The sequence below is a fragment of the Orussus abietinus genome, unplaced genomic scaffold (assembly GCF_000612105.2).
Source record: "Orussus abietinus isolate OABI.00-Male unplaced genomic scaffold, Oabi_2.0 scaffold720, whole genome shotgun sequence".
Classification (NCBI taxonomy): Eukaryota; Metazoa; Arthropoda; class Insecta; order Hymenoptera; family Orussidae; genus Orussus; species Orussus abietinus.
In genome coordinates this window covers 7,041-33,204 of record NW_019394862.1, presented here as the reverse complement: position 1 = coordinate 33,204, position 26,164 = coordinate 7,041, and the positions used below count along the sequence as shown (strand labels likewise).

The following is a 26,164-nucleotide window of genomic DNA, read 5'->3' as shown; positions in this document are numbered from 1 at the left end:
CAAAAAACGGTGAAAGATAACGTACGAAATCACAGGGCAGCACACGGTGCGATCGCGCGACCCTGCCCGTGAGCAATCTCCCAACTCATCTCTGTATCAAATTTGTATCTGTTTGTTTCCGAATGATCTGTAGATGACTAAATCATTTTGAGCAGTTGGATCTATCTAATTTACTTGAACAATTGAATACAATGACGGACGAAAACTTGGCAAGATGTAAAATTCGAAAAGTTAGGAGACAAAGTGTGGTAATACATTTTTTTACTTAATTCTTACAGTATTCTCATACGAAATTGTATCAAACATATACGCAATATATCTCATTTTTAGATTGCCGCACTTGATCTTCTTCGCTCAAAATTGAGCTCTAAAAAAAGAATGCAAGAAGGCGATGATGAATACGATCACAAAATTAAGATACATTGCACTTCGAGTATTAGTACTACTGGAAAAAAGAAAGGCTCACCTGCTTTTGGATATTCTAAAAGTTTAGTTTTACCTGAAATGAGAAAATGCTTATCGAGGCAGGACTGGGAAATGCTTCAAGAATTCTTTCCTTTTCTAGTGGATAACAGGAAAGATATGGAACCAATCATTTGGAGATATGCATTCACAATGTTGCTATACAATCCTAGCAGTAGTCACGATAACGTTAGAGAATTTCTTGAAATGTGCGTTGGTTGTAACCAAATTGAAAGCGATGCGATGTTAAAAAGATTGCTAACATTGAGAGAAGAAACGTGAAAATATACTTTAACACTTTGCCATGTCACCTAAATATGGATGATATGGGTAAACCATGTATTTATTTAATCAATTAAGGATTATTTCCTACTTAAATTAAAGAATGTAGTTTTTTTAAGTTAGTTTAATCTCAGAATCAAACAATATTACAAAATTACCGTTAAAATCTTTATTTTTGTACTGAAGCGTTTTCTACCTAAAATAAGTTAAATCAATGTTAAATATGCCATAATGTTTGTAAGATATGAATACATCCATCTGAATTTGAAAAATCCAATATCTACCAATTAAACCAATTCCTTTATAAATTATTTATTAGACATTTCATGATTTAAGGATAATGTAAATAATTGAGCTAAATACTGTCTTTGTATATAGCTGTATTATACCATACACTTTCCTGTTATCCGTATTGATTATTTGCATTATTCATGATTACAATTAATACTAGCTATTATTAATACAAATATGCTATTTACAACATCTTTCGATTCGACGATCGAGATTATCAATAATATTGCAAATGATATAAGGGTGGCGCGTAAAAACAGGATATTATGTACACGCGATATGATAATGGTGATAACAATGATTTATAATGATATACGAAACATGAAAATTAAAAACAACTACTAGGTAACATGGAAAATACAACTAGAGATCTATACCGAGCGCCCTCGGAATCCGCTGCGTTTCACTGTACACTTTATGTTCACCTTATTACAATCTATCAGCAGTCAGTGACAGCTACCAATTGTACAGCTGTACTGGTTCCGCTAATATAGGCAATATAATTTGTACATTGATTTGTTGAACACTCTGACTACACTAGGGAGCGATGGAACACAAATGAAACACAAGGGCTCAACACAGTGAAGCTAGAAATCTATCGGCGTCGCTACTATGATATGTCGACTGACGATATTTTCCTACTCCTCTTTTGTAACGATGCGAAGACAATGAATGACAAACGATATCAATGATTGAAGTTATGAGAATGACCAGTCGATGGAATAACAATAATAATAAATACGTGTGCGAAGTAAAGTTCACTCGAAGAATTGCTGGTCAATCGAGAGGTAAATGAACACGCAGATCATTCGTCGCTAACTTGACAAGAGTCTTCTTTACTCTGAGAATTGGAAGTCGAGCTGCAGGTTTTCCATGCCAGCATTCTCTCATGAGTTTACCCATTCCAGTTAAGGTCTACAAGGAACAAAATTGTTAAAAAAATCGGTTATAAACTGTTTTGTTTCACATAACCACACTTTTTCTCATTTAACTTACAGAATCGGAATGCCACCTATTAGGCAGTGGTGGCCTGCGTTGATCAAGTGATACTAGTTTACGCATCTCTTCGATGGACGGTTCTTGACTACCATTTGGAAGCCATTCAGAATAGGGTGCAGCATAGTCCAGCGCTACACCGTGACTAATGCAGCGTCGACAAACTTCCCAAAGGATCAATCCAAGACTGTAAATGTCTGCTCTTCTAAAGCTTTCTAAACACTCTATATTCAATCTGTGAAGAACAAAGTATATTAATAACATTTACTTGCAAGAATATATAGAGAAATTTATTACTTAATATAAGGTATACATACATTTGTTCAAGTACTTCTGGGCTCATGTAACGCTTAGTACCTTGGCGAAGATCAACTCTATCGGTGATAAGGCGATCTTGCGTTGCAGCCAAAGCAAAGTCAGCAATAACGCAGCTACCGTTAGTTTTGACGAGAATATTTTTCGATTTCAAATTGCGATGCGCCATCGCTGGCTTTCCTCTTGTCCCGTGAATCTCAGTGTGCAGATAAAGTAAACCGTTGGATATGCTCAGACATATATTTAAAGTTTGATGATGAGTAAGTGGATGCGGTGAGAGATTCAAATGGTCATATAGAGAGCCAAGAGGGTGATAATGAGTAACAAGCCATAACTGGGTGCAGCTGGCACGACTCGTCATGTCACTGCCAACGTATCCCAAGATGTTATCATGTCGAGATGGTAACAGTTGAGAATACACTTCGGTTTCGCGAGACCAGGCCGTTTCATCACGTGAGAAATAGATTTTCACAGCCACGTTTTCACCATGCCATACTCCGCGCCAAACTTCACCACCAAACCCTCCGCCACCACCACTGCCAAGGCATTCAACCAATGCCACTTGCTTTGCTAATGTTCTTTGTACCAACAATGGTAATCCCGATCCTGAACCACTGGTTAAACTTCTGCCATCTAAGTATTCCTGGTAAAATGGAAAAAAAAAGTGATTGTATATCAGATTCAATGAAACTTTACTTAATATTAAACCCTAAACTTCATGTGTCATTTTTTCTACCCTCTAATACATGACTAGGATAGATATGCATCCTGCTTGATTCTCATTGATAATATTTTTCCTATCGGTAGTAACAGGAAATGTTAATATAAATCCCATTGTTTTTTAATAAGTGTATGGTCAGTAGCAAATTAAATTTCATTCAAATGTAGTTGACAAAAACCTCATTTAAAGACCAATGTAGACTGAAAATTGCCAGCTTAAGAGCAAAGTTTCAAAATCTACTGGGGTAGATTTATATCCAATTCATGAGTTCTAAAGTTAATATACCAAACTGCAACTAACTTTAAGTGTGCTGTCACCAGCTGCAGTCGCCCTGAATTCGTGTGGATGATAAGTTGTAGTTGAAGTTGGAGAAGGAGATGTAAAATGAAGTATGGAAGGTTCCATCTCCGAATCCATAAGAAGCTTACTACGTCGCGGTGCAGAAGGATGTTTTCTGCGAGTTCTTCTAACCAACAGACAAAAGAGAACCCCTCCAGCTACGATGCCTAAACCAACCATAGGCCCCAATATTGCTAGGGTCAATTTTGCTGCATAATCTTCTCCGTCTCTACCTAAAAGTTATTATAAACATTAATTTATTCAAGCCTTTTAACACAAGAATTAAACTTCTTTAACCACAATACATACTGCTTGTGTCAGTTTGCAAATAGGGAAATGGTCCACTATTGCAAAAATCAGCTTGACAACATTCAATTCGATACTGTGCACCACTTGTTGCATTCCTCTTTCTTCCGTTACCATCTGTATCACGTGTGGGCAGTTGCTGTTTACTACACATGAAATGTGTTTGATCAGGAAGAGTAGTACATCCTCGACTAACCCTTTCAGTACCATCATATTCACGTATTCTGGATTTCCAGCACTAAATGTGAAAGATCAATGTTAATACAATTGTAACGTAATTAATAGTATGTTTATAATTTTTAAGAACAAATTTTACAGTCAATGCGTCATGACAGACTCCTAAGTGACTGCAGTCAGGTCCTTCACAGGAATGGCATTTAAAACGTCGCTGAGTCTGCACGTTACTACTAAACCTATAATCAAATGGCTCCCGTGTTTCGGGTGGTTCCTCGCTGTCGTGAGATAAGTCATCGTCCAGCAATGCAGTCTTCTGTCTGTCACCTGAAAGATATGATTTAATTAGTCCTTAGTTTTAACACACAACTGTATTTTTAATTAATATAGAAAACTGGAAATTAACTCAAACTCCTTAAACGATGAGTAAACAAGATAATCCACAAATTTTTTTTATACTAAAGAGAAATTAGGTCATGAATTTATTGCTATGAATTGTATCATAAATTCGCTACACTTTTCTTTCATTCTTCAAGCCTTGGTATGATTAAAAATGCCAAGGTTTAATTATACAAGTAATTTGCATACACAGAATAAACAACTATCTCAAAATTATGTAAGAAACTAGCGTTTGTCTTTTGAATCGTATCTGAATTGCAAAAGGATTGAATTACATGATCAGACAGTGAAATCACTATTGTATGCAATATATAATTCTGTACTTTGCCAACAATTAAAGATATACAGTAGCATTATACTGGAAATATAGGAACGTACAATTATCCACAATAAACAAGATACGTTATAAAGTTAGTGTTTTACATCATGCGAGAACTGAATTTGAAACATTAAACATAAAAGACGCTCGCAGATAGTTTATTTAACGATAGGGTAAACTAGGCCATAAAGAAGTAACACTTCGTTTCTACCTGAACACAATTTGAATGTCAACAAGAGCACAAAATGCGTGATAAATATAGCATCCGCCATTTTTGTGCGCGTCAAAACAAGGAATCGCTGCAGTCACATCGTTGCCACTGTCGAATGAGGTTAAGCTAAGAACCGTTAACTTCTCCACGTGCAGTGAACCTTCACAGGAACTGGAAACTGTTCAGAATATTCTAAAAAATTCACGATTGCAGGTGAACATTTGTTTGTGGCGTGCAAGGACATTTAAGAAAATGCGCACGCACATTACACCCTAAACGCACTTTCGACAGAGATGAGTTAGAAAGTTGTTTATGGATCGCTTCGGACGACCACTCTTACTTGAGTTGCCCTCTGTGAAGAATTTGTGCAGCTCATACACTTGACAATTCGTAGAATACATAAACGATTAATTATTCACTACATCTCCACCGTACCCCTAAATCCGAGGTTTGTTGGATCTGGGCACTTATTACGTATTTTTTGCGAGAGCGCTCACTTTTCGCACTTTCATCTCACGTGGATTTATTCGCAGAATTACGTATTCGCTATATGAATGGTCTCGTATTTTCACCACGAAAAACGTTCCGTAATACCGTGAGCTACTCATTTTTCATATTTCGCTCAACTTGCTTTACGTAATAGACTCCCTGGATCCAGTAAATCCGAATTGAAATATCGATCGTGATGTATATCGAATTTTCATATTTATTAATTGATTTATTGATATGCAATTTATTATATGCGAATCCGATAAATCCCAGATTTCGAATACGATGAAGACGTATATACTCTATATTTCGTATAAGGACATTGTCATTAATGTTGGTATTGCTGATTTCCGGAGATCTTGTTTTCATCATTGGTAGAAACAAGTGTTTTTCCACGTGCTCGAAGAGTGTAACTCGTCATGTGTGTATGAATTTGTAAAAAGTTGTAATGATCTCATTGCATGATAAAATAATTCGTATTTTGACAGAATGAAAGTTAAGAAGGTTCAGGCTGAGTGGGTTCCTTTAAAATTGGAAGGACCTATTCTCTCAGAAGGGATAGGTGGATTGATTGGAGTGGAAGAGCTAACACACTATAAGTTGCAAAAAGGTAGTAAATTTTCACGAAGTAATGACAGGAAACGTAAAATTAATCATGTGCAGAAAAATGAGACAGATGTCCACAGCGAGGACGATTTTGAAGAACCAGATTCTAAGAAACGTCACTTGAGTGAATTGAAAAATTTGGAACATGGAGTTAAGAAGAAAAAGAAAAAAAATAATCAGAATGTGAAAAAGAAGCAATTATTACAAAAGTCAGAGGAAGATACCGTAAATCACAATAAAGATACATCCGATGCGGATAAGTTAGAAGTTGCAGATTCTGAGACTAATATCAACGTTTCAGCATGGACCTCTCTTGGCGTTCCACCGATAATCATAAAAGCTTTAGCGGATCAAAATTTTGAAGTACCGACAGCTATTCAGAATTTAACTCTTCCTCCGGCATTATTGGGTCGCAGAGATATTTTAGGTGCTGCAGAGACGGGTAGTGGCAAAACACTAGCATTTGGTATTCCAGTAATTGCAGGGATTTTAGAATTGAAAAAACAACAAAGTGCCGACCATGGGAAAGAAAACGTTGAAATTACTGATACTGCAATTGGTACGTATTGAATATCTTAATACTTATTTACATAATCTTAATTTTAATGCTTTTAAATTGGTTTAGAATCAGATTTTGAAGAAGATGATTCGGATGATTCTTTGTCAGCCGATGAAGGCATTGGATGTGTGAAAGTTATTCATAATGTAAACATTGATGGAATGCAGTCTTCTCCATCTAAACCTTTGTATGCATTAATTTTAACGCCAACAAGAGAACTGGCTATACAAATCAAAAATCATCTCACGAAAGCAGCAAAGTATACCGATATTAAGGTTTGTATATCGTTTAGTCCACAATGTAATAATAATGTGTATATATTTAGATACTGTATAAATGGTCTTTTTTATTATAGATTGCTGTAGTAGTTGGCGGAATGGCTGCTGTAAAACAAGAACGGATCTTAAAAATGGGACCAGAAATAGTTATCGCTACTCCCGGACGTTTATGGGAACTTATGGACAGCGGTGAACCTCACTTAAGTCAAGTGAATGCAATCAGGTAATTACATCTCTCTTTTCTTCAATCAATCATTAATAACGAATGTTGATTATTTATTACAGATATTTAGTAATCGATGAAACAGATAGAATGCTTGAAAAGGGTCACTTTCAAGAGTTGCACAAAGTTTTAGAAAAAGTCAATGCAGACGAGACCCTGTCGAAGCAACGCAGAACGTATGTTTTTTCAGCCACGTTGACAATGGTACATGATATTCCTGAGTACTTGAAAGCGAAAAAGAAAAGGAGCAACAGTAACAAAATTGTCAAGGAGTCACCGGGACTAAAATTGCAAAAAGTAATACACTTATTGAAGATGAACAATCCAAAAGTCGTAGACGTCACCAAGGAATCGGGTAAGTTCGTTTGTACTATATGAATCGATTTAATTTATTTACATCGGATCAATGTGCTATAATATCTTATAGAAGAAATATAAGGATAACGCATCAAGTATTCTTGTTAAAATATAGGAACTGCAGGAAGTCTGACCGAGTGCTGCATATCCTGTCCGATAGATCATAAAGATTATTATATCTACTACTTTTTAAAAAGGCATTCCGGCAGAACGTTGGTATTCTGCAATAGCATCGGTTGCGTCAAAAGATTAGCAGCTCTATTGGGGAAACTCGAGTGCAACCCATTACCTCTGCACGCGAGTATGCAGCAGAGACAACGGCTCAAGAATCTTGAACGGTATTGTTTAAGGGGATGTGACAGTGGCATCCGAAAAGTCAATCGTTCATGAAACTTTTCTTTGTCCTAGCTGTGCTGAGTCGTTTCAAACTTAATAACGTGAATGTGGAGACTATAAGGAAGGTCCTGACCCTCGTAAAATTTCATATTTTATAACAAATTTTAAAAATATCTATGAACTAATTTGGAAAAAGTTGAAATTTCATGAGCTTCGGGACCTTCTCTACACTCTTCATATTTATATTGTAAAGTTTGAAACGATTTGGTACACCCAGTTTGGAGAAAAGTTTCATGGACAAGAATTCTGATGCCAATTTCACATCAACGTAACTCCAAAGGAGTTCTGAGATCCCTAGAATTTAGTGAAATGAGTGAACGTTTAACCAGCAGATCTAAGGTAAAAATTTCTCAGATTTCAGGCAGACGATGACGGTCTCCTGATAGCTACCGATGTTGCTGCCAGAGGCTTGGATATCCCCAGTGTCGAGCACGTGATACACTATCAAGTCCCAAGAACGTCCGAGGTGCGTATTATTTCTAGGGTGCCACTGAGTACCGCGCAATTTAAGGGCGTTCACGCTCTTCCGTTTCTCTCTGTCCGACCACTTTTGTCATTATTTCCCAGAGCTACGTGCACAGGAGCGGTAGGACTGCGAGAGCGCAGAAGGAAGGAATAACGGTCCTGATAATAGAACCCTCGGAAGTCCAGTATTATACGAGGCTATGCAGAACTCTTGGGCGCAGTAAGCTCGACTAGTTTAACAGACCTCTCGAGGACTTTCACGGGCCGATTATACTATCATTTTCCTGCCACTATGTGCTTCTATTGCAGCGGAGGAATTGCCCGTCTTTCCCGTAGTCGACTCTCTGCTGATAGCGATTAAGGAACGCGTTAATCTTGCTAGGGAAATTGATAAGCTTGAGTTACGGTGTCGCAGAGATAACGTTCAGAAAGGATGGCTGAAGAGAGCTGTCGAAAATATGGACATCGTTCTAGATGAGGATCAATTGTAAGTGTGGACTTTCCTAACTTTAAAGAGCTTTGCAGGATCCCCCGTACAGTCGTTTTTATATTTCATATTCGAGTTTTCATCGTTTACAGAGAAACTACTATGGAAACGAAGGAAAGTGCTGATTTGCGAAGGCAGCTAAAGGCTAAAAATCACCAGCTGACCGCACTATTGAGGAAGCCACTATTTCCGAAAGGGTTTTCTGGTAAATATCCGGACTTTAATATCAAGAACACACAGTTAAGTGGAGATCCTCGAAAAGCAGTGGATGTGATGAAGCAAGAGATTGAGATAAATCCTAAGAGGAGGAAGCTACGCTCTGACGTGTCTTTGAAGAAGAAGAGGATGGAAAAGATGAAAAAGAAAAAGGACGCTCGCCGCAAGAAGAAGAATGTTTCCGATAAGAAGAAAGACGTCCATAACAATAAGAAAGACACTTCCAACAACAAAAGGAAAGACGTTCCGAATAAAAAGAGAGACGTTTTCAATAAGAAAAGGAATACTCCTGACAAAAGGAAACGTCCCAAGGCGAAAAAGAAGGGATAGGGCATCGACACATTTATTTAATCAAAATCTTTATGATGGTTGGAAAGTGATTTCCTCGCTTGGGTGATATTGTAAATGAATATCATGGCCCAAATAAGCGAATGTGTTTACTCTACGCTTGAATTACATTAAGATCCTTACGCACGTCTAATTCGTAACTATTTCCGCCGTTAGTACGTATAGTGAGAATATGTACAAACAAGTAATATTTTCCTTTCTACAGAAGTTTAGGACACAGCGATATCTACCTATAATACACGCCTCGAGAAAATTTCCACTTCTCGAAGCACTCAATCGAGCACAGCCCTCTTTATATCCACGAAGCGTACGAAGTTCCAAATCCCGGTCGCATTTTCGAAACATCCGACGCAGATTTTACACAAAATATTATCCAATCTCTCTACCATTATTGTCGAAAAAATGACATAAAGGTCTACCTGAACATCGATAGAATGTTTCGAGCGAAAACTGTCCGGTGCAATTTGCAAGACTCCTATTGCGGCACTCTCTTAATACAATACGCCATTACAATAAAAAAATGGCGAATTATAGAACTATATCGAATTCCGGAGGACGTGGTTAACGTTGTTGGTTAACGCGGAGGAGCTCCGAAAATGGAGAAAGGAGCGTGCACCAATATGGCTCAAAATATCGTATTATAAATGACTTCGTCCTCCGTAGTGATGATCGAGTCGATCTGATGACTGGATATAACGGAGTCGTACCTCTCCTCGTTAATCATATTTCCTTGCGTATAAGAATCCCCGTGTCTTACGATGATCTTAATCCTAGTCATGACGTGACTACCGGGACACTTCTGAACACTTTGTCCTACGGCGTTCTCGCAGATCTCCGCGTAAATGCCCTCGGTCTTCGCCGGCGTGAATTTTGGAGAAGGTGGTAAAGGCGTCAGACTGTCCCTGACTCTTGAATAATTGGGCTGAAGTTCGACGTTTGCAGGAACTTCGAGAACGCTAGTAGAGACCGATCTTTGAACCGGCGGTTTTGACGAGTTGGCATGACTAGTCTGCGACGTGGATTCTGGTTCTAAGCTGGAATATCTTTCGCGCGATTTCATCGCGATTTCCGGCCTGACTGCGAAGGTGAAGGAGGCGGACTTCTTTGCTGGATTGCGACTTCGGCCAGCCTGAGTGAATTTTGAGATCTTGTCCAGGAAACCGCTCCCTGAGTTCTGTCTCGTTTGACTTCTCTCTCTGGAAGTAGTCTTCTTCAGATGCTCCAAGCCGTCCCTAAGACTCTGCAGAATAGGTTTCGTTTCGTGTCTCGGTTTAATCTTCTTCAGATGCATCTCTTTCAGCTCCTCGGTGCTGGGCTGCATCTTCAAAGGTGCTACTCTTGGCTCGGTCGCACGGTCCCCGACTGCTCGACTAGGGATTTAAAAAACTCGGTTAAGATTCCATAATAGTAACGATCAAAGCGCATCGATATTGAAAGTTCGCATTTTGTAAAAAAACTACCAATGTAAATGTTTGTAAGGAATTAAGGTGAAGTGTAACTCGCAGAGAAATTGGCTTGACGTCGGTAAACAAGATTCTTTTAAATACCTACGTTGTCGACGTTCGTATTCATATCGACAGCCGTGTCGTATTATATTGAGTATTGTACCAAATGACGTACTCCATATGTCGTTTTCGTACAATAATTATAAAGAAATCTATGTAAAACTCCCAGAAATCGGGATTCGTGATTTTAGCGTCAACTAAATTGATTTTCCGAGACCTCGCGTTACCTTCATTTTAGTACAGAAACGCATAAGACACTCTTTTTGCCTTCTTCCTGTTCAAACGCGAGTTTCTCGATTACTAGTGTTCTAAATTGTTGCACAATTGTCCTGACATCTTCGTTTCGTAAATCAGAGACTTCAATGCTTGTATGTCGATCGAAATATGTGAGCTCGACGCCATTTTGGTTCTGGTCAAGTCTAAGTCAAAGAATTTTATTGGAAAATCCACATTTCGAAAGTGCCAGGGGAATTCTTAGGTATTCGCGAGTCATGCGTCAAAGTTTCGGACAATTCAATCCAATATCCTTAAAAAAAAAAGTATGTCATTCGAATCAATTGATGCGAGGGGGACACTTCACCTTAATAATGTATGTCAAAAACTGTTACACTTCACAATGCGATTTAAACGCCGAAGAAGATAATAACATTGGCAAGACGCTTATTAAAAATGAAAACATGAAAAGGGAGAAGGCAACATTCCGGAAAGTTAAGAATCGCACGTTGACGTTACTGAAGCGTTAAAAGGAAAACACTTATTACGAGGGTTTTTGTATTTTTGTATTTTCCTTTTTTTTTTCCATTTGCTCAAAGTGCTCGATATTAAAGTCGCTTCGGAAGTCCGAGATTTGCTCGTCTGAGAAATGTTTTCCGGCTAACGTTCTGGAAAATTGCCCTTCATTTTTCCGAGTCGATTCGAGTTACCTGCACGCGGACAATAATCGTTGCATCTTCGGCGAGGCCAGCAATCTCGCCTCCGAGGGATATCCAAGTCGGGCTCTTCTGACCCTGGGAGCACCATTTCCGGAGACCACGAGTTCCAGCATTTCCGGATTGTGGACCGGTCTTTCCGGGACGATACAGCCCAACACTATTGGCCCACGCGTTGAAGTCTCCAGCTGCATAAGGCCTCCGTACTCTCTAGGTAAAGGCACCGGAAGCGGTCCCGCTATTAATTTCACCTGTAAATTAAGTCCCATTAGTCGTTTTATCAGCATCACGGTAAAGGGGACGGTATTTCCTTTTCCTGTGAATTCTTCGCGGACCCAAGTTCTGGTGACTTTACATAATAATTTTCCACGTGAACGAAAATTGTCAAATCAATCACTGCTTTTACAAGCAATACCTTCTTGCCTTTTCACCGATAGGGTCTGTCTATAAAACACTACACGTCCAAATGGAATTTTGCTAAATGTTTGATTCACCGAAATTACCGCCAATCAGCCAAGCAGAAATACTGACGCCATTTCATGTTGAAACGTAACAGTCGACTGGTTGGAATTACAACCATCATCGAGAATAATCGGTTTCTAATTCTTTAAAAGTTTAGAAAAAATGGAACGTATGTCTGCATCCTGGCTTTCTATGTATATGCATGTAAATATTGAGTAATTTATTATTTATGCTGCGAAGACGATGGAAAAGTCGAATGTACCCGTGTTCGAAAAGCCGTTATTAATGGGATGCTTAATAAAAGGAAATATTTAAGGTGGTGATCCGCAACTGGGACGTGTTCGACCACTGGTACACTTGCCTTAATCCGAAGATCCAAATGTGTTAGTAATTTCCAAACAAGAAATTATTGCAAGGATCTCAATGTCATGTTTCAATGCGTAGGATGCAACATGTTAAACATTAGAATAATCGATAACGTACTCTGAGAGGTAGCGGCCTTTTGGCAAGATGGTGGACCCTGTAAAGGACCGCGTCACTTCCGGTATCTCCGCATCCATTATGGCAGATCGCATAAAACTCGCCCCTGGCTGTCAACGGGGCGAAGACTTCTCTTCCATGACAATCCAAACATTGCGCGTACTGATCTCTCTCCGAGGAACTGCCAGACAATCCGAAGGACATCGACGTGTACTTCCTGGTATCCTGGAAGACCGCTATGAGACGAAGAACCTCACCAGCTCTTATGGTTGTCTTCGTGTAATGGGCGCGAAGATTCCCATTTTCTGAAACATCCACCCGGTCAAGAATTACCAGATTATCGGCCCACCGGTATCGACCGATACCCGATCCGAGTAAATTAGCATAATTGAATGATGGTTCCTTTATGAGTCACATTATGGCCTGAAGTACCTACCCAGCGTCTCGCTGGGAGCAAACTCGACGTCCATTTATCGTGAAATAAGAACAACCGACTATAAAATGAAACACTGAAAAGTAATGAAATTATAATTATATTGAAAACCAACGCGAAATCTTTATCATATACTTGCTACTATAGATGTCGAAATATTTATTGCTTGGGCAGTTTCAAGCCGGCGTAAAAAATGATACGCAAGGTAACAATATAAAATTGACGATTGAAAACACTGTTACACTTCGTTTCTTTTTTTTTTCTTTTGGGTCGACTTTTAACTGCCCAAGCAATAAGTACTTAAAAATTTACAGTAATTAGTAGATAAGTAGGTTGCATACAATCCAGATTTCGTCCTGGTACTTAATTCAATTATTTCTTACTATTCAGTGTTTCTTTTTTCAAGTCACTTTTTTATTAAGCAGTCTTTATTTCTCAATTCTCAGTTCTTGCTTCTTTCGTTAAGGTTTTGAAATTGTAATTATATAAAAGAAATCGGTTAAAAAAAAAACCAATCACAGTGCGGTTACCGTCAACTGTTTATGATTTCCGCTGTCTACCTTCGGATTTTATGATCGGATCGTGACGAAATTTAAATGGGACCACCTCGAAAGTGCCCCGTTTTAAAGGAAAAGGAATCATGAAAATCGACGAACCCGGGAAAAAGTTATGCCTGAACATACACTGGGAGACATCAATGCCCTCCTGTCCTGCACAGGCGATGCCGTATCTGCAGGGGAGGCATTCATATCCGCCACTGTACTCTGGGAGACATCAATGCCCTCCAATCCTGCACAGGCGATGCCGTATCTGCAGGGGAGGCATTCATGTCCGCCATTATACGTTAAAAATTGGAAGTAATTCGAATTGAGAGCCCTTTTTTGAAGTCGGTTTAAAAAAGGCTCTGTACGTGTACTTGAGGGGACACGTAAAGGAAGAAGAAGCACCGCGTGGCGTGCACTCGGGACCAGCGGAAAGAAATCCCGGAATGAAATGCAACCGAGTTTCTTTACGGAAATGGCACCATGCTGGATGGCACGCATGATCGCGTGTGCGATGTACTTTTGCGCGCGTTTCTCGAGGTGCAACGACTTTCGCGTTACTTGATCTTTATGCATTCGGGTCAAGAACACGGCTTCGCCTGACATTTCAATCTGGTGCACTTATACGCGTTAACCCGCGCGGTAGGTATGCCAGGTTAATAACCGACTTCTCGACCCTAAACAAACGCGAACAATGTCAATTCTCGCAGAACAGCTTCCGTGGTTTATAACCAGACATGTAAAATCTTATAAAACAGGACTCTTGACTTACCCATTTTCGAATGAGTGAGCGTGTAAGCTCTCAAGGGTGCTGCTAGCAGGAAAGCTGGGACTCCCGCTCGGACCAGCGTCTCCACCCTCCGATATACTCTCGCACTGCCTGCAGTGTTATTTCCAGAGATCACTGAAAACCATCCTGAAATTGACATAAAAGTATATATTAACCTTTTTCTTCTCTTGGTAATTCCGAAATTTAAGAATATTCGTGCTCATAAATTGTCTGGTTGTTAAGAGATTTGGTAGAGTTTCGAGCCAAATACAGTCGGGTGAGAAGCTTGTAGTGAACTCTGTAAACCATACCGAAATTTACATAAAAGTATATATTAAATTTTTTCCTCTCTTGGCAATTTCGAAATTTAAAAATATTTGTGCTTATAAATTATCTCGTTATTAAGAAACTTGGTAGAGTTTCGAGCCAAATACATACGAGCGAGAAACTTGTAGTGAACTGAAGAGATCACTGAAAATCATTCTGAAATTTACATAGCAGGTCTATTATTTTCTTGTGTTGCAACGTCTTTTTTGCAAGTATGGCATGTGATAAAGAGTAGCCGAAGATATATAATAAATCTTCTTACTTTACTTGTCCATAATTTCTAAATTACATTTTAATATAAAAATGTGTGAAAGTTCGGCTAATAGAGCAGTATATTACAACGTATAATATTTTATTTCCCTAAATTTGCATTGCATATGTATATTATTTATGTTAATTTTATTCCGTTTCTTAATTTATGATAACGTAGTCGTGTTTTTGCAGCCGTTGTTACCAACCATTGACTAACTTCACTGGCTAAGGTTCCGCAATTTTGGGGAACATTTCCAACCATTATCCCTGATGAAGGCAGTTAAACGGAAATTATGGACGGACCGTTCGAATGGTAGACTCACTCATAAATAGATGGAGCTAACTGGTTGAGAGATTTGTAGCGAAGAATTGAGTAAAATACGGTATCGTTAAGGAGCAAAGTGTTCCACGTAGAGAGACGTTAAGGTACGAGTGATTTATACGTCACTTAACACCTTCATGCACGCTGCACTTCAATTGCTACCAGATCCTTCAGCAATTTCTGACTGTTCACACGCGTGTAATTAGAAAAGCGGAAAGAGTTGACACGCGAGGAAGTAGATGATTGAGATGGTACTGTACATAAGCACTTCAACGTAGCCTAAGTAACTACGACAAATTAGATGGGATTTGTCAAGAAATTGTAGAGAAAACATTTGCACAGAATCCTCCGGAAACTGTTATCATTTTAATCACGGACTTGCTTCGGTCTACAACCGAATCAACGAAATATGGACACCTTAATCAGTAATAAGTTATATTAACAATAAATTGTTAAGGACCATTCCACAATTTATAGTGGACATATATTTCATTGATAATGCTCGATGATTTTCTTTCTTGTACGGGGGCTGTTGAGTACGAGAAAAGACATTATCATTTATTCATTACTATCCCTGCTTTTCATCATTTCCCGAATGATGGTAGGTTTTCGTTTATCAGGATTATATCTTGGACGTTTCCCTTCGAGCATTCCAGCCTTAGGGTTTGCGAACAGGTAGAATAAAATATCCTTCGCCCGGTCTTCCCTAGCATTTGGCCGTTTGTCACAGGTTATTAGTTATTAGTTATCACGCGGGCACGCGCGGGCGATCTCATGCAAATTGCACCCAAGTCGTCTTTGCATATCCGATAACATCTTACCGAGATTTATAAAGATTATGCTAATGAGCCGTGATAATCGTATCCCGCGAGAGTCCTGCATAAGTAACATCGCTGTAATCTCTCTATCTGCAAGATGCTGGAAATCCGAGGGAACATTGTATCGGTTAAGGATAACCAATGATTATACCTAGATCCTGCTCGAAAAGGCCCCGACTCCTTTTTCCACGGGTTTCCGTGTATTTATTCTTAAATTACAGGTTGCCAGAGATTCCTAGACCGATAGTACGTAGATCGATCAATTACGCGCAAAAATATTGCAGCACTTTTCCACGGTTATGGGCGGCGAGATCGGATTGAAAATGAGGAACACCGAGGGAAGTTGAAATTCATGGTGCGTGGAAAACGAAAAGAAAAATGACAGGACTTTCCCTGTCGCCGATAGGTGATCGATTATCGATATGCCTCGATGGCATTTCCCTGTTTGCACTTTCAATGACTCAAAGTATCACTTCTCTCACATACTGAATTATAGAAATGTAGTTCCATCCTCCTTTAGTAATCCTAGGATAATATAGTACGTTTCAATTTGTATCAATAGACCAGAACAGCGTTAAGATTTTCACCGATCCCTGGGTACTTGATTTTCACGATATGAATTCTTCGCAACACAAAACCACCTGCACAAATTTCATGGGCTCTAAGAGTTGACTGAAACGTCATCTCCGACATAAATTTAGACAGTGATGAAATTTCATTTTTCATACAAAATTTAATTACTTATCATGGACTGGAACCAACATGGCGTGGCCCGGGCACGTGTTCGACGTTTTACGCTTCTTCGAGGCTTAGAATCGAAAATGAAGAGTTTCAAGAGCTAGCTCGAACAATTTAGAATACCGTAGAAATGAAATATTACAGAGTCAGATAGGAAAATGTGGTAAATACTTTCACCAACGATTGCAAGAGCAATGCTGGCTTGTCCTGCGGCTAACACGCGTTATTAGAGAAAAAATGAAGTTGCCGCTAAACGTCACAGATCGCTACGTTGGTTCGTCAAGACATAAACAGTCATGAATTCATGGGATTTCGGCAGTTTTACATAGATCTTTTTATCATTACTTTACCGAAATGACATATAGAACCCTTCAGTTCGTATAATTCTCAACGTAGACTGTAAAAAACCTTGATATAAATATAAATGTCGGCAATGGGACGCGCCAGCTTATGTTCCCACTTGAGTATTCAAAACGACATTACCTCCAAAAAGGGCATAGATGAATTTCACTTCATCGACGTCGATTCAATATCTTAACGCCTTTCACATCCTCTTAATGCTTCATGAAACCTCCATGACGCGTATTGCCGCGAAGACGAAGTGCGTTCTTTTTTGTTTTTAATGCACACCAGAAGTGCACGCACTCGAAGGTGCATGCACTTCTGGTGTGCATTAAACGCGCGAATACTGGCCAGTGCCCAGTACGAGCTAATACACACGGTGGGATAATGAACCGCCTAACCGCTGACACAATATCCGCTACTTAGGTTTAACGTGCTAGTTTTATCTAAACGACCATTGCAATTTGCACATTTATAGGCCCTCCTCTGTACAGGCCAGAACAGCCGTAAAGGTGGATGCCGCGCCAAACGCAAAATCGCACGGAAGAGCGGGCCCGATCGCATCGGGGTTATTAAACACATCTCTTCGGCCGCGAGATGTGCTTACTTCGAGGATTAAATTCGTACTTAATTCTCGGACAAGTGCCACTAAAGGACCAGGCGATACCGTACAGGCTCTGGCCGAGTCTTTTTGTCGACCGCTGGTGGTCGAGAGACGACGGGACCAACCACGGAGGTTGTCATAGTTGGGCTTCCTCGAAAAAGATTTTCAGAAGAAGCCGACTCGAATAGCTACCCCCAGAGAAAGAGAATTCTTGAAATTTATTTATAAACTCCCAAGAATAAAGAAAAATCGTCGCGGGTCTGCCAAGTGCTTTGGAAGTGAATCTTCTAATTTAACGAAAATGATAAGATATCGTTAATTGTTCCTAATTGCTATTTAATAAAATGCGCGCACGCCTGCGGTGTCGATGGATTTTTCCGTGGTTATTTTCATTTCTTATTTATATTATTTCAGTTTCATTTATCATGCCAGGGAGTAACTTAGAGAATAACGCGTTAACGTTATTAGAAGCACTACGCAAATTGGAGTAATACTGAAACGCGAGGGTAAATAGTAAATGGATATAAAAATAACGTTTCACTTTCTGAAACGGGTCTATTCCGTAATACGCGAGTTTATGTGTATTATCGTGTCATCAGAAGTTTTCACTTCTATACGAAGATCGTGAGAAATCATCATCCATATCGGGTAGGATGAAAAGATTAGGTCGAAGGGATGCATCGATGCTCAGACACTTTAGGTATGAGTATTTTTGTTAGATCGAGAACTGGCTTTAATGGGAGTAATTACAAATCGTAATTTTAATACCGACTTCTTTTCCAGCTTGCGGTTAGGGCGAAATCCAAGGTTTAAACAAACGGAAAGATATACCTTGCGAGGCGGCGGTTTTTCGCATCCTTGGAAGGAGATTTCTAACGTTCCATGTTCCCAAGAAAAAGGGCCGAGCTCTCCCACCGAGAGATGCCGACCGATCGAGGATCGAGATGGAAGAAACAATCCTAGTGATCAGGACTCCTCGTAAAATGAGAGTTTCGCTTGGAAGTATCCTCCCTCGGCCATCGGCGGTCGAGTGTGGAGGTGATTCCGGTTAAAAATGATCGGGCCGATCTTTCTCCCGAGACACAGTACCCGAGTGGTCGGGTGATCGAAGGTCGGCTGGTTCTTCTGGATCTCGCTAATTGATTTAAGAATGCCGCCAGGCGATGCGAACGATCCTCGGGATCCTCCCCGAAAAAGTGCGATCGGTGCCCGAGGAATGTCCCGCCGATTCAGGACCGATTCGTGACGCAATGTCGGCACTTTTCGGGGCTAAGATCCCTCGAGAGATCCTTCGCAAATTGCCCAGGGATCCGTGTGTGTGAGTCCTGTCTACGAGGGGTTCTAAACCTCCAAAACCCCTAAAAAGGGACATCCGAGTCTTGACGTTTATCCCCACTCGTATCAAAGTTAGACATTTTAAGTATGTTTTTTAAGAACCGCATCGATAATCATTTTGATATCCTACGTGCATTTATTTATTAATATCAATCTAAATAATTACTCAAGGAACCGCGGGTGTGTTCTGTCTACCAAGCGATCTAAACCTCCGAAACCCCTAAAAAGGACACCCGAGTCTTGGCGTTTATCCCCACCCGTTTCAGAGTTAGACATTTTAAGGATGTCCGCGTGTTTTTTAAGAACCGTATCCCAAATCAATTTTGATATCCGACGTGCATTTATTTATGATTATCAATCGATATAATTACTAATCCGTGTGTGCGAGTCCTGTCTACGAGGGGTTCTAAACCTCCGAAACCCCTAAAAAGGGACACTCGAGTCTTGGCGTTTATCCCCACTCGTGTCAAAGTTAGACATTTTAAGGATGTCCGCGTGTTTTTTAAAAACCGTATCCAAAATCAATTTTGATATCCGACATGCATTTATTTATTATTATCAATCGATATAATTGCTAATCCCTGTGTGCGAGTCCTGTCTATGAGGGGTTCTAAACCTCCGAAATCCCTAAAAAGGGACACTCGAGTCTTTGCGTTTATCCCCACTCGTTTCAGAGTTAGACATTTTAAGGATGTCCGCGTGTTTTTTAAGAACCGTATCCCAAATCAATTTTGATATCCGACGTGCATTTATTTATTATTATCAATGAATATAATTTCTCGAAGATCCACCCGAGTCTAGGCGATTATCCGCGACCGCTTTTAAGATTAGAAATTTGAAGGATATCCTTGTGTTTTAAGAACCGCATCGATAATCCATTTACACGTCCAACGTGGATTAATTAATTATAATGAATTAATATAGACTATCATGCCTCGAGATAATACAGACTTCGGGTAACATGTATCAAGCGAAAAATGAAAGAAAGCCAGAAGAACCCGTCCAGGACTTCCGCGCGAGAAAATCGTAGTCCGGAAGCCATTCCTAGTCGTTTATTCCGCAAATAAGGCAAGAAAACCTGATAGAAGAAAAGCATTCCTGTTATCCACCGTGCAATTAGTCGACGACTGTGAAACTTTACTGCCCCCTGACAGCAGTTCGAGCATTTTATTCGGCCAGTTTGTTTGGCCGGCGTAAAACTTAATCGCCGTAACGGAAGGCGCGCCTCCTCGCAGTAACCGAGATACGCACACGGCACCGGATACGAAGGCGACTTTGGAGAGACTAAAATGTCCCCTGATAAAACGGAGCACCGAGGCCACGCGAAGTGGCCGCGCTATCGAGTGATCGTCCAATACCTAGGCAATAGGGGGAAAAAAAAGGAAGGATTCCTAGCCACCGCAGCGGCTAGAAATTCGTAGTTAGAATAGCGATGCTATCTCCGCACGGGGAATAGTCTCCCCCGGCGTAAGAGGATACGTTTTATCCTCAGAAATACGATTATCGGTACGTTTCCGCTAATCGCGCCGAGTAAGTGGAATGTTCCGCCGATCGGGCGGAGTGGTCTTCCGTGTTTCTAAAACGGCCCCCCGGAGCGGGGTTAACCCTTTGAACACGGAGCCATTTCGACATATGGGCGAAATTCGTCTGACCGTGCAGGCAATATTGGACCAAACGTCGGGCGCCTTCAGGCGCTCTTAGTGGCCAAAGGGTTAAAGGGGCCCATACCTATTGTCAGATGGAAAATACACATTTTTCTGACAGGTACAGGTGGGTACTGTTATTAAGAAAAATTGCCCTGACCGTTTAAAGCCAGTTTCCAAACGATGATATTTCTCATGCTTTGTAAGATATCGCAAAGTTTCGTTTCGCATAGTTTATATTTTCCACACGTGCTGATGGAATATGCGGCTATGGAAATGGCTAACAATAACTACACGTAGGGTTCTGGGCTAAATTCAAAAATTAAAAAAAAAAAAGATCCAAATTTTGAATGTTTCAGGACAATTCTTAGATGATCAGGAGTGACGTGTCAAAGTTTCGGACAGTTTAGTCTGATACCCTTAAAAAAAAAGTGTTGTATTCGAATCGACTGATTTGAAGGGGGTTTCACTTCGCCTTAATCGACCTTTCGAGCAGTCGGCGCCGATTTCCGCGGACCCACGGCGAAGAGGAAGGCGCCGGACGGATACGGAAGCGGCGCCACGACCGGCACGTCCGCTTCGTCCGATAGGAGCCCCTCGAATAAGGAGCGCTCTCCCGATTGCACAATCGCCGGCTTCCCTCACTTTCCATTTCCGCGGCCGACACAGTTAATGCGGTTTTGCGCGCGTTCGCGGGATAATCGCATGATCGGCGCATCCGCCGGGGAAATCCTTGCGGATGTACACAGGGTGTACCGGCGGAGGCGCCGGGGGCGTCGATTCGCGGATAGGATTTCTGCGGAGCGCGCGCGTTCACCGGTGCAACCTGCGGAAGCGTTAATTAAATTACGCGACCGAGGAATTATGCGGTTATTAATTTAATCGCCGCCAGTGTCGGAACACGGCTCGTTAACGAGCCGCGGACACGTATCTCATGTATCGGTGGAAGGGCAGGGATAGCGAACAAATCGGATAGACCACGGTCGTTAAGAGCCAACCGGCGGATTTCGACGTTCCCTTTGAAAGCCCATTGACCTTTGTAACGGTGGAAATCGTTCGCGTGGCTTAAGGTACACGTCCAGGTTCAAAGGAGAGCTTTGGCTGCCACCTGGACGGTCCACGTGTGAGCCATAGTTCACGGGGAACAAGGGACCCTGCCGCCAGATGCCAGGGGGCCAGGTGTGTGGGTGCATCCTCCTGGCGTTTCAGATATTAATTCCAATCCAGAACCCCCTCCCGCATAGGAAAGGCGCGTTGTTCTCTTAGGGACCCTTTCCACGTGTATTTCCTCTCTTCCAATAGGGGCGATACTCCGTAGGTCTCTCTTGGCTCAGGGCAAGCGTTACGTTCCGTGGGACCTCGGCTCGTGAAAAGTCCTAAGGGTCGAGTTTTCCCGCGATCACGTCTAGGCTCTCGTACCCAGTTGAGATAATCAATCCAGGACGTGTCCACGAGACGCAGGGGGACTGCGAAGTCGCGAGGCGGAGCGATCAGCTGATCGAGCCGTCCCCGCCATCTTGCCGGTCCGCTGCGTCAGGGCATGCCGGGCGCGTCCGGAAGGACGAGGCAATTTCATGGCACACGCACGTGGCGTGCGGGCTCCGTGGTGAGACTCTAGCCTACATTTTGCGACTAGAATCTTTATAGTGCATAATGCACGTGGTACTCCGCCACTAGTACCAATATCTCGCCACGTAATGCCCGTTCGGCGGACCGAGGTACGACACCGCCCCGTGGTTTGTGCACTCGTATAATCGGATTTCGAGTTCCTCTTCCGCGCTATTCCGCGCCCCGTCCTTCTTTTCTCTCCCCTACCTCCTAATCGTCCCCTTCGCGCCCTACGGAGCTAATGGTATGAAATTGAAATGAAATATCGAACGGCCTTTACCGACTTTTTAAGCCCGCTTATCCTGAGGGAAATCGAAAGGGTTCTCGTGATTAAGTGCCGGATAAGTCTCCCTTGAGTTATCCCCCCGGGAGAGAGTTTATTGTTCGGTGTAAGTCGCCCTCGGAGATTCCATTGCAGAAATCGGACGCCGCGGATAGATAGATCGAGGCCGAGGGACGCCCTCCGTCGTTCCACTACCTCTGTCCGAGAGAGGTACTTACGACATAATGACCGTTATTTAAAAGCAAGCGAGACCACTCGTTGCCGAAGGCGCGTCTGGCGAAACATTCTTGCCTTGTGTAAAGCGTCTAGGAGGTCTCCGAGCAAATAACGATCGGCTCTACCGGCGGGGAAGCGTCGGAGAGGGCGCATACTTCCCTCGAGGGTCGGTTTGGAAAACGACTTCTTGACATACTGCAACTTCGACGTCCGACTTCGATTGCTCTTCGGTGCTTCGAACCTGCTCGTTTATTCCCATCGACTGTATTTTCTTCGCATTTTCTGCTTAAAAACGATCGGGACTTCGAACGTCGTAACAATCGTGACGATGTCCAACACAGTATTTGCTTGTCCAGAATGTTGTTGCGGTTTTTGCTGTTTATAATTTGACGCTTCGTTCTCATGTTATATTTTAACTTTATGGCCATGTTGTTATATCTTATACCTTAATATACTTCAAGATTTCGCTTTAAATTTTGATAACAATAATTATGTTTTAAATATTAATTTNTCGCAGACCGAATTATTAAGTATAATAAATACATACAGTTCTCTAAATTATAAATTATTGTCAATTATAGTAAATTCATCATGATTTGGACAACGTCAGCAATCAACGTAGTAAATGATAAGCTCTAGTTTGAAATTTATAAAATTGATCATTTCGTCGCCAGGTTCGCGCGGACCGAATTATTAAGCATAATGAGTACATACAATTACAGTTAATTTGAACGAGCCTTACAGTGCATGTTTCATATCACCGTACACGAATCGATATCCGGAGCGGACGTTTCGCTATAATTCCCCGTTTGAAACGATAGGAGGTCAACCTGTAACGATCATCGAATTCTCTCCGACCGTCGGCGCATCCTTCGCGGTGCCCTTGGAGGTCTTTCTTTTTCCAAGGCTCGAGTTTGCCTTCTTTCTCGGCTTGCACCTCGAGGTCGAGCGAGGGTTTCGCGGGGAAGTACATGGTCGTCGACCCTTGGCAGCGCGTTTACACGGCCGATAAATAACCGTAAAGCTGGAAGTAGCGACCCGAGCCGGGGTTGCAGCAGGCAGCGGCGTGGAGGGCACGGATCGGCCTCGCTATCGGCCCCATGAATCTGGTGTACGGTTTAAATCATTTCGATTAATTCCGAAATTCTTCCCCCGACTTCCGTGGGCCTCTCCTCGGGTCCAAGATGGCGGCGGACGAGAATCGGCGAGGGCCGCGCAGCGAGAAGTTCAATCGACAACAGCTGCGGAGAAAACCGAACCCCGAGACCTCCGACCGTCGTAATATCTTTTCGGAACAAGGGACCGACGCGCCTCATCTGCGAAGGGTCAAAGGGTCCCCGAGAGTTCCCTTCGTCTCGTACCTTTCGTTTATTGAATGTATTTAAGCGTCGGGCGGTTGGGTGGTTCCAATATGGCGGCACCTCGAGCGCTCGTTTATGACCCGCGAGGTCATCGGCCCTACGGCGCGGGTTTACAGGCTCGATAAATTGCCGTAAACTGGAACCGCGATGTACGTTCATGTATAAGATGGTTAAACGAGCGGGTTTGATTTGTGCGATGGCGCCCATTGGCTTCTTATCGGCTCCAGGCATCGAGCGACCGAATCGGCCGATAGCAACGGGTTTAAGTAGTTTCTTCCAATTCGGACATATGCCAGGCTTCCGGGCTGAACGAATCTTGGACGAATAATCCATGAACGGGAAAATTCTTGGAATTATCCGACCCCGTGGAATCGGCAATCGCGTGGTAACGACACTCCCTCGGAATACTGTCCAAGTATTTCCCCGAAGGAGTCATCTCCGGTTACCCAACCGAGCGCTACCTGCCCGCGGCGTCGCGTAACACCGGAAACCTAACCTCTCTAGTGGATACGCGGATACTCTGACAGCCGCATTGTAATATAGGCAGAAGGGGCGCGATAAACCAAACCCCCGGATCCCGGGTCCCGACCTCGACCTCGCAGGGTCGTCGGCCCTTTGACGCGCGTTAACGCGCCCGATAAATAACCGTAAACTGGAACCGCGGTACCGAGGCCTGTATACGGTGGTTAAACGAGCGCGTTTGATTTGTACGACGGGGCCCATTGGCTGGTTATCGGTCCTAGGAATCGAGAGATCGGCCGCGGTCGCTGCCGAACCCTCGGGACGATTTTATCCCCCTCGAGGGTCCTCCGAGTCGGCGCGAGCGCGACCTGCCTTACCGGCCCCGGGGGATCTCCCGATTCGACGCGGCCGTAGAGAAAAACCGGCAGCGCCCACCTGTCGATATCTTTATTAACTCGCTCCTCCGCGGCGAAGGTGTAATCTCCTTAGAAGCGGCTGCTCGGTCGGGATCGACCGAGCGAAAATCCCGGACCTTTTTCCCGCCGATCGTAAAACGTAAGCGTGGATGGACACCGGACACGAAACGCCTCTCCGAGCCGAGCATCCCTTTCATTTCGGACTCCGTAGCTGACTCCTCGACTCCGTCCTCCCTCTCTCCGGCATCTCACAAAGAGACCTCGAGGACCGGGATAACCGTTCACGGCGAGCGACCCTACCGGCCGTGACTTCTACCTTCGATATGAGGCGAACGAGATTAGAGAAGAACAGCCGAGATATGTTAAGGGGATGTGAAAGTGGCTTTCGATAAGTCAATCGTTCGTTAGTCTTTTCTCCGCAATGGGTGTACCGAATTGTTTGAAATTTGATTTAAAAAAAAGAAATGAATGTGAAGGCCCTAAAGTAGGTCCTGCAACTCATAAATTTTCACTTTTTATCCGAAATTTTAAAAGCATCTATAAGAAAATTTTTAAAAAATTGAAATTTTATGGGCGTCAGGACCTTCTTTATAACTTCCATGTTCACGATGTCAAGTTTCAAACGATTCGGTACATTAGTTCGGAGAAAAGTTTCATGAACATAAATAAATTTTGAAAGCATCTATGAGAAAATTTAAAAAAATTCAAATTTTATAGGCGTCAGGACCTTCTTTATAGCTTCCACGTTCACAATGTCAAGTTTCAAACGATTCGGTACATTAGTTCGGAAAAAAGTTTCATAAACGAGACATCTTCGCGGCACTTTCACATCACCTTAAGAGGATATGAAAGAGTCAGCCTATATATATCGGAGAAGTCAAATCGTTGGGGAAAGTATTCCCCGAATTGGGTGTACCGATTCGTTTCAAATCGTACCACGGGAATGTGGAAGCCCTAAAGTAGGTCCTGAGACTCGGGAAATTTCATTTTTCATCAAAAATTTATTTACTTATTATGGACTGGAACCAACATGGCGAACCAACCTTTATATAAATATAAATGTCGGCAATGGGACGCG

The 26,164-nt window shown here is 42.1% G+C and overlaps 4 protein-coding genes across 4 annotated transcripts; 2 read left to right on the top strand and 2 right to left on the bottom strand.

The window, feature by feature from the left end:
* Positions 1-45: 45 nt before the first annotated feature.
* LOC105701900 lies at positions 46-1,016 on the top strand. The gene is made up of 2 exons (XM_012429045.2): positions 46-248; positions 331-1,016. The coding sequence occupies exons 1-2, from the start codon at positions 192-194 to the stop codon at positions 742-744; spliced, it is 471 nt and encodes a 156-aa protein (XP_012284468.1). The 5' UTR covers positions 46-191; the 3' UTR covers positions 745-1,016.
* Positions 899-5,123, bottom strand: LOC105701899 (activin receptor type-1). Its single transcript, XM_012429043.2, has 7 exons — positions 4,816-5,123; positions 4,029-4,213; positions 3,716-3,950; positions 3,368-3,639; positions 2,349-2,989; positions 2,032-2,266; positions 899-1,950 (listed from the first exon to the last, which is right to left on the bottom strand). Exons 1-7 carry the CDS (start codon positions 4,874-4,876, stop codon positions 1,813-1,815), a joined length of 1,767 nt encoding a protein of 588 aa, XP_012284466.1. The 5' UTR covers positions 4,877-5,123; the 3' UTR covers positions 899-1,812.
* A 545-nt stretch (positions 5,124-5,668) lies between these two features.
* LOC105701894 (ATP-dependent RNA helicase DDX24) lies at positions 5,669-9,365 on the top strand. The gene is made up of 9 exons (XM_012429036.2): positions 5,669-6,469; positions 6,536-6,744; positions 6,825-6,970; positions 7,033-7,325; positions 7,443-7,665; positions 8,078-8,189; positions 8,291-8,408; positions 8,498-8,675; positions 8,768-9,365. The coding sequence occupies exons 1-9, from the start codon at positions 5,794-5,796 to the stop codon at positions 9,219-9,221; spliced, it is 2,409 nt and encodes an 802-aa protein (XP_012284459.1). The 5' UTR covers positions 5,669-5,793; the 3' UTR covers positions 9,222-9,365.
* A 264-nt stretch (positions 9,366-9,629) lies between these two features.
* LOC105701895 lies at positions 9,630-15,911 on the bottom strand. The gene is made up of 5 exons (XM_023433353.1): positions 15,830-15,911; positions 14,363-14,506; positions 12,619-12,920; positions 11,668-11,924; positions 9,630-10,609 (listed from the first exon to the last, which is right to left on the bottom strand). The coding sequence occupies exons 1-5, from the start codon at positions 15,909-15,911 to the stop codon at positions 9,865-9,867; spliced, it is 1,530 nt and encodes a 509-aa protein (XP_023289121.1). The 3' UTR covers positions 9,630-9,864.
* Positions 15,912-26,164: the final 10,253 nt, after the last annotated feature.